Source organism: Nicotiana tomentosiformis, chromosome 1 (assembly GCF_000390325.3).
Source record: "Nicotiana tomentosiformis chromosome 1, ASM39032v3, whole genome shotgun sequence".
Classification (NCBI taxonomy): domain Eukaryota; kingdom Viridiplantae; phylum Streptophyta; class Magnoliopsida; order Solanales; family Solanaceae; genus Nicotiana; species Nicotiana tomentosiformis.
In genome coordinates this window covers 76,060,855-76,070,112 of record NC_090812.1, presented here as the reverse complement: position 1 = coordinate 76,070,112, position 9,258 = coordinate 76,060,855, and the positions used below count along the sequence as shown (strand labels likewise).

The following is a 9,258-nucleotide window of genomic DNA, read 5'->3' as shown; positions in this document are numbered from 1 at the left end:
ACTCTCATGCTACTAATTTCACTCTTTGGGATTTGGGACATAGTACAATAAATAGGTGCAAAGCATAAACAAAATCCATATAATGAATAGTTTAGATGAATCAATAAAATACAACAGAAAAGACAAGATTATTCTCTTATTTGGTCCTAATATAATAGTATTAAAGTGTTTAACTATCATTCTGTCTACATCCAAGTGCAAACTTTAAGTTTCTAAGAGACCTTTTCACGAAGAGATAAGGATAATCAACTAACTAAGACTTCGTTTATTAAATCCACATCGTAGACTTTTAAATTTTTTTATAGTACTAATTAATTTTCCAACCCATATGCGTTTGCTACTTTTCTTCTAGCTTTTGGGCACCATAGGTCATTTGTTGATACGTGGGTGCAGATTCTTTGTGTTTCTAGAATAATAAGACAATCTGGTATACTAAGCTCTCGCTATGTACGGAATCTAGGGAAGGATCGGACCGTAAGGATCTATTGTACGCAGTCTTACCCTGCATTTTTGCAAGAGGCTATTTCTACATCTTGAACCCGTGACTTCCTAGTCACACGGCAACAACTTTACTCGTTATTCCAAGACTCCCTTTAGAATAATGCTGATTAATTAAAAAAATTATAAGTGTAGCATAACTGATTAAAGTGACATATATAAGTGATATTCTATTGATTCTATGGCTAGTGGATAATGTGCACACGGTATATCACACGGTGTTATCAGAGTATTTTGAGTCGGATGCCACTTTCCTTTTCATATATTCTCTGTATTGCTTTTTCAAGTATATTATAACTAGAAGACACCTTAATTTCTTATATGATTTTCGGTAATTCGTACATCATGAGCTAATTTTTGAATTACATAAATTTAAATTTTAAAATTGACCCAACCTAGCACCTAGGCATAAGGTTTATTCAATAGCTAAGAGACTCGGGTTATTAATTCTTTCTATTCATTGCATGTTTGTTTCCGGCCGGCCAAGATTTAAAGTTTATAGGTTCGAATTCTAGTCATTTTTAAGTTATTGAGTTCTAAATTAATAATTTGTACATATCCAATGAAGTTTTCAAGAAAAAGACATACTTACGACCAGGGGTGCCAAAATGGTTAAAAGAAATCAGTTAACCACTCATATTATTCATTGAAAAACGGGTTGGATAATGAAGTTTTTAAAAATATGTCAAATATGGATAAGAACCATATTATCTATTTCGAAAATGGATAACTAATGTATTTAACTATTACATTTATAAAGCCTTAAATTTGGGGTTCATCAAGTTTGAGAGAATAAAAATTCTTCCAAAAGTGATCATATTCAAGAAGTCATGGAATAACCATAACCCGTTTTTATTTGTATTAAATATGGGTCGGGGCGGATAATTTATCCATTTTTCCATTACCCATTTTCGACTTGTATCATATCCAACTCGGTCAGCCCGCTTGCCACCCTGCTTAGGACCAAAGTTACGGGTTCGACTGAATCCGTAACTTCAAAGGCTAGCTATGCTCCTGGCTTCAGCTAATGCCATAGTTGCTAGTAGGGTTGTGGACTTAGGTATGGTGGTATATTGAGATATGGACTATTGTTATGAATATTTGTTGATCTTTGTGTACAAACGCCAAGATTTGAGAGACGGCGTGCACATCACAAAAATGCAGTTGCAAGCCAAGCATACTAGGGGGGGGAGTAGAACTGCGACCGCTGTTGTAAGATATTTATCTTTACAGCTCAAGAACTTACATTTGTTTCCTCAATTTTTCTTTTTTTGGATGATCAAGTGTTGCTAGCTAAAAACTCGTATGTCTGAGTTTATATTGAAACTATAGCTGAAAACTCTTCATCCCTCGAAAATAACTGTTGTCTTGCAATGAAAGCCTCAACAGTTTTCTTGAATTCTTCACTACTCATCTCATCCTCCCCATATGAGACTGACTTTATACTGTCAGGGTATATAAAGTCCTATTGTAGCTGACCGGATCAATTCTTTCCTAGGGTTTATATCACCATGGGAGAAAGTAGTGAAATTCTCCGAATGGCTACGATGAATATTCTTTTCTACTTGTGTCTATACCAAAATGCTCTGTTTCCTCTATTTCTTGCTCTGTTCACAATAAGTCTCTTGTACTAAAATAAAATGCTTTGTTTTGTTCACAATAAGAATCTCTGTTTATAAAACATTTTTGCTTGTACTCCTCGTACAAATCGATTGTATACGGTCAAAATAGATTTTGGCCTTCGTATGATTGATCGAGGTCGAAACATAATGGATCGAAGAAAGACTTCGTAATATCGAGATGGGTTCCGAAGATGGTATGAACGAGCTTTAGATTTCAGGTATGGGTCAAACATCGAGTTCGAAGTCATTATCGAGCTCGGGTCCGAATCGAACCGAGCCCGAATCATCACCTGATTCCGATTCCACATCGAGCTTTAGAAGCAATACCGACCAGCACTGAGGCCGATCGAGCTCAAGCTCACAGACAAGAGCCGTTGTAAACACACTAAGGGAGAAAATCTCGGCGGAAATTAAGGAAAAACTGATTTATCATGGGTTCTCCATTATGTATTTTTAATTATATCTAAAGTAGGATCCTCCACTATAAAGAGGATGGCTACATTTATGTAGAGGGCAATTCTTTGGCTTACATTGTAATTCAAGCACCATATTCTCCTATATTCAAGAGTTACTCTTTTAAGCTTCATAAATTGATTCATCTTGCTTAGTCCTAAAAATCATCTTCTTCACAACTTTGTTTATTTTACATTCTTTGCAATCCATATTTGATATTTCTATTTATCCTTACGATTTGTATTAAGCTATATCACATATCCTTAGAACTACGTACAAATTTAACTCTATCCGTTTTTCGGGTAAACAGTTTGGTGCCCACCGTGGGGCTAAGGATAACCGTGATTATTTGATACGAATCTGCAAAAATACACCATTTTGCGCTTGTTTCCGAAAGTATCTTGGATTTCGGATTAGCAATAACTAACCACCAATCAAATGGCCTTACCTATCAACAACGAAGCTGGTCTTCAAGATGATAACAACAACTTGACACCCAGTACCGAAAGACCACTTGTCAATGCCGTTGGAGCTCGAATCGAAGTGCCGATAGATATCAATTCGCATGTGGCCATTGAGGCGAACCTACATTCTGAACCTGAAAACGACGTCAGCTTGCGTATGATTTTCGAAAAGTTGCAAGCTCAACAGGCAGCAATCGCTAAGTTGCAGAGCCAAACCCAGCTACCGACCAGGCCGGAGCCCAGTACACCTCGAGAAATTGCCCACAGAACAGAGCCAGCCATAGTGAAGTCAAATGAGCAAGAACGTCAAATGAGCAAGAATCGGGAACTACTCCCGAAATTGCTAAAATACTCGAGGAGCTCACAAAGCGAGTCGAAGCCAACGATAAAAAAGTAGAGACATACCACTCCAGGGTTGATCAGATCCCGGGAGCACCCCCAATATTGAAGGGCTTAGATTCCAAAAAATTCCTACAAAAGCCTTTCCCCCCAAGCGCGGCTCCTAAACTGATCCCAAAGAAGTTCTACATGCCCGAGATTCCTAAATATAATGGAACTACCGACCCAACGAACATGTCACCTCATACACATGTACCATCAAAGGGAACGATCTAGAAGATGATGAGATCGAATCCGTATTATTGAAGAAATTTGGTGAAACCCTGTCAAAGAGAGCAATGATATGGTATCATAAGTTGCCATCTAATTCTATCGACTCTTTTACTATGCTAGCAGATTCCTTCGTAAAAGCACACGCCAGGGCCATAAAAGTCGAGACCAGGAAGTCGGACTTGTTCAAGGTAAGACAAAAGGATAACGAGATGCTAAGGGAGTTCGTATCTCGTTTTCAAATGGAACGAATTGATTTGCCACCAGTCACAGACGATTGTGTTGTTCAGGCTTTCACTCAAGGTTTGAACGAACGAAGTTCGGCGGCTGAAGCATAACCTGATCGAGTACCCAGCTATTACTTGGGCCGATATGCATAATCGATATCAATCAAAAATAAGAGTCGAAGACGACCAGTTGGGTTCTGGGTCCATTATCAAAAGGGCTGCCAATCGAGAACAGAGGTCGATCAGAGACCGATACTGGCCGTATAATGGAAATCCTACAAGCTACGTATGATAAACGGCTAAAACGATACTACTGCTAAGGTACGACCTACGATCCCCTCCCCTATTCAATTATATTTCGAAACTAACCCTTGCAGATGTTCGACCAAAGACGAGGATTAATGAATTCGATCAGGAACAAAGATGGATTATTCAACATGAAACCTCAGTATCCGAGGCCTCCTTACAATCAACCTCGAATACTGGGAGGGGGGCATACCATTGTCAATGAACGTATCAACGATGATTATCAAGAACGATGCAAAGGAAGTTACTTCGTTATTTCATGACAACATGGTCTCAACATGAATAATTGTAAGGGCCAAATGGTCAAATGAGCCATGCCCATATAATTGGCCCAAGCCCTGACACAAAATATGAACACATATATAATGACTTACACATGTATAATGACTTACATATATCTTATATCCAAAAAAAATTCCTCTATTTCGAGATTTATTATGCAAACAGGCTTAAGATAAATCAACGAATTCGAGCAACACTCACTCAACTATAAAGCCCAAGGGCTACATCAACTTGAGTTCGAGCAACCATTCCCACTCGGGGACTATCTACTAAGCCTACGGGCTACTCTTACCTCGAGTTCGAAATGGTCACTCGACTAATAAGCCTACGGGCTATTTTTATTCCGAGTTCGAGCAAATAATCACTCGATTATTAAGCCTATGAGCTACACTACTTCGAGTTCTAGCAAGCACTCACTCGACTACTACGCCTACGGGCTATATTATTTCGAGTTCGAATCATTCACTCGACTACTAAGCCTACATGTTACTTTTATTTCGAGTTCGAGCAAGCACTCACTCGACCATTAAGCCTATGGGCTACATTTCTTCGAGTTTGGAAACATTCACTCGATTACTAAGCCTACGGGCTATTTTTATTTCGAGTTCGAGTAAGCACTCACTCGACTACTACGCCTACGGGCTATATTACTTCGAGTTCGAATCATTCATTTGACTACTAAGCCTACGGGATACTTTTATTTCGAGTTCGAGCAAGCACTCACTCGATCATTACGCCTACGGGCTACATTACTTCGAGTTTGAGCAAGGCACTCACTCGAATGCTAAGCCTACGGGCTACTCCTATCTCGAGTTCTAAGCACTCACTAAACTATTAAGACTACGGGCTACTTTTATTTCGAGTTCGAAATATTCACTCGACTAATAAGCCTACGGGTTACTCTTATTCCGAGTTCGAGCAAGCACTCACTCGACGCCTACGGGCTACATTACTTCGAGTTCAAAATCAGTCTCTCGAGTACTAAGCCTATGGGCTACTCTTATCGTGAGTTTGAGAAATCACTCACTCAACCATTAAGCCTACGGGCTACATTACTTCGAGTTCGAGCAAGGCACTCACTCGAATACTAAGCCTACGAGCTACTCCTATCTTGAGTTCGGGAAATCACTCACTCAATCATTACGCCTACGAGCTACATTACTTCGAGTTTGAGCAAGGCACTCACTCGAATACTAAGCCTTTGGGTTACTCCTTTCTTGAGTTCGAGAAATCACTCACTCAATCATTACGCCTACGGGCTACATTACTTTGAGTTTGAATCGTTCACTCGACTACTAAGCCTACGGGCTAATTATTACTTCGAGTTCGGGCAAATCACCCACTCGACCAATCAATGCCTATGGGCTACATTACTTTGAGTAAGTTACTCATTATTTCGAGCTCAAACGAACACTTGACTATTTAAGGTTGAAGGCTGTTCGAGCCCAACAAAGCAAAGGGAACTACCCACAAAGCCCGAAAGCAACATTGATTAAAATTCAAACTATCTATTTAGCTTAAAAGGCTATTTTGCTTCAAAATGAAGAAAGATTTATATTTACAAATTTTTGTACAAAGGCAACTCAGCCAAAAGAAAGTTCTTTATACAAAGACCGAAAACGGTATCAAGAGAACGCAATAAACTACCTAAGGCCCTAAATGGATCGATCTTCATCGGAGGTCGTGTTCTCGGTATCTTCCTCATCTTCAGACTCACCCGAGTCATCGGAGTCCTCCTCAGGAAAGGCCAACCTTCGAGCTTTGTTCTTCTCCGCCCTAGCGACTTCAATCTTGGCCCCAACGTCGAAGCCCTGAGCACTGATCTCCTCGAGAGCTTCTCTCCGAGCTTGCCATTTTGCATGTTCGACCATGCTCTTGGCTTTGTCTTGCTTAACCTTAACATCGATCCTAAACTGAGACACTTTGGCATCGGCTCTTTTATTGGCCTCGATCACCTCAGATCTGGCCACTTCAAGTTCATTAGCCAAACCTGCTTTATCTGAAGTGGCCAAATCCAACCGATGCTGAAGCTCTTTCATCTTCTCGATCATCCCCAAAGCATTTTCTTTCGTAGATTGAAGTTGGGCATCAGACAGCTTCAACTGAGCTTGAACGGCTTCCTTTTTTGAGGCAAGGATATCCATATTCTTTTTAAATTCTTCTGCCTCGGCCAGTAGCCCATCTACCTATGAGTTAAGCCGTCCAATCTGCTCGATCCTCTACCGAACCTGTAGAATCGGATCATTAGTGGTTATCTCTTTTTTATCTTCATTGTCGTGGAACATTTGGAATACCTGCTCGGCCATCTCCTCGTGCTCTTCCTGAGTTGCTGTCAAATCTACTAGAAGTTTTTCACTGAGGAGCTTGTACGAGTCACTCTTCTCGGTGAGGCTCCAAACCTCAGCATCATGCTCCTCCCGGATTCGAAAAAAGGCCTTGTGATGCAACACCGAATCCTACAAACAGAAAGAGAAACATTAGAATTACCTGCAATTCAAAGTGTAAAAGAAGCGGCAAAGATGCCATCAGAGTTACCCGATTCAAAGAATATTGGGCCTCGTTGAAGAGACAAGCGGGCCCCACCGCATTCATCACTGATTGATCTTCTTTGATCATCAAAGACCGAAGGTAACTGACAATCCCCATGGGGGGAGAAACAATTCAGGTATCCTCAGGTACGGAGAGCACTATCTTCCGCCTACGGTCGGGATCGACACTCGAGGTTGGGAATCGGTCCACCAGTTTGTGAACCGATGAAGGCTCGACAAAACCCGACCACGATATTTTTTTGGGTACCGGCATTCCACCAAAATCGTTAACCTCCTCTGAGGCACCTGACTCAAGCCCCTCCAGAAAACCGTGGATATCGGCCGACTCCTGAATGCCCTCATAGGACCGATCCTCCAACATGATAAACTCTCGAATCATGTTATCCAAAATATGAGGGGATCCGCTAATATCAACTATCCCGAACTCATCCCTTGAAATATATTCTATTTCCCGAGAAGACCCACCCTCGGTATCCCCTTCAATCATCTTAGCTCGAGAAGGGATAATCCCGATTTTTTCTTGTTCTAGGATTATGGCCAGGTTTCCCTGATTTTCTTTCGCCAAATCGGAAGACTGTTGAATCACAACATTAGCCTGTACACAGGCTAAATTCTCCTCTCCTTCTTCAGGCTCGTCCCTTAATTGGCGGGCCACTTCCGAAGGCATGACACTAGAGCCCTCCCCCCCCTCCCCCCGTCTTTCGAGATCTCTTAGCCGGTTTTTTCTTTTCCAAGCTCGGGGAGCTCGATACGTCTTTCTCTTCCTTTGTTTTACCTACTTCAGGGCAGGAACTTCTTCACCACCAGATGGGGGCATCATGACTACATCTTTTTCGAGTCCTACAAAGGGGAAAATGGGAGATTTACCAGACAAATCGATAAAGAGACATTGTTTAAGATCCCATCGACCCTTTGATAATTCGACCCAAGCACGCTCGGAGTACGATCTCTGCAACACCAGACCTTCGACCCATTGTTTAAGATCCGGGATCGGTTCCAGCATCCGAGCTACTGCTGTAATAAGAAAGGAAAAATGGATCAAGAATATGAAAGGCAATCACAAAATCAAAACGGGCAAAGAGAAACGTTTACTCACGGCTTATATTCCATTTCTCGGGAAATGGCAAGTCATCGGTCGGGATCAGGTCCGAGGTTTTGATTCGAATAAAACGGCCCATCCAACCCGATCCCGAGTCTCATCTATGCTCGAGAATGGCGCTTTGGTTGCTCGGCGAGCAAGCTTGATCAATCCTCCTCGATAAAGTCGGGGACTATAAAGGCGCATAAGATGATCGAGGGTGAAGATACGCCCCTCGTTATTGCTCGAGAAAAATCGAAGAAGAATCATTATCCTCCAAAAGGAAGGGTGGATCTGGCCGAGGGTCACATCGTACCTCTTACAGAAGGTAACGATGACGGGATCTAGAGGACCCAACGTGAAAGGATAAGTGTAAACACTTAAGAACCCTTCGACGTGGGTAGTAATTGATTCATCAGGCGATGGGATTACTATGAGTTTATTATCCCAGTTGTATTCTTGTATGACTTTCTCGAGAACATTCTCGGTAATTGAACATTGGTACCTCGATATCGGCTCACACTGACCTGGTATCGGAGAAGGCTTTTCAACTTTAAAATCGCCTACAGTCGAGCACCCTACCGGAACGAATTCCTCAGGGCGGGGCTCTTCCACATCCTCGCCACCGGCAGGTCGAGATGAAGAAGCGGTCTCTTTTTGCGGAACAGTTTTAGACATTTTTGCCATCTAAAATTTTGTGAACGAAGAACGGGAGTATTTGGTGTTTTGAGAAGGAATTTTCAGTAAGAATCACATATTTGCAGACGAAAAACTCAGAAAAGACGAAAAGGAACTTAGAAAATTTGGAAGATTGAAAACGTAAAAGTGATAAATGGTGGAAGGAAGGGCTACTTATAGATTGAAACAATGACGGTTCAATATCAGCGGTGGCCGACCACCGTCTGACACACATTAAATGCCTTGATAAACTGAACCGATGGGATAGCTATCACGTACGTCATGGTCGGGATCGATGCAAACGTCATCGTATATCTGATCGAGCCGTTCGGAAATCATATCGTTTCTCGCCACATCCTTCCCGAGAAACGAGGGGACTATCTGTATACGGTCAAAATAGATTCTGGCCTTTGTACGATTGTTCGAGGTTAAAACATAATGGATCGAAGAAAGATTTCGTAATATCGAGATGGGTTCCGAAAATGGTATGAA

General features: G+C 41.5%; 1 protein-coding gene across 1 annotated transcript; it reads right to left on the bottom strand.

Moving 5' to 3' along the window:
• Positions 1-6,116: 6,116 nt before the first annotated feature.
• Positions 6,117-7,677, bottom strand: LOC138906969 (uncharacterized). The gene is made up of 3 exons (XM_070196712.1): positions 7,258-7,677; positions 6,756-6,917; positions 6,117-6,647 (listed from the first exon to the last, which is right to left on the bottom strand). The coding sequence occupies exons 1-3, from the start codon at positions 7,675-7,677 to the stop codon at positions 6,117-6,119; spliced, it is 1,113 nt and encodes a 370-aa protein (XP_070052813.1).
• Between the last annotated feature and the right edge of the window lie 1,581 nt (positions 7,678-9,258).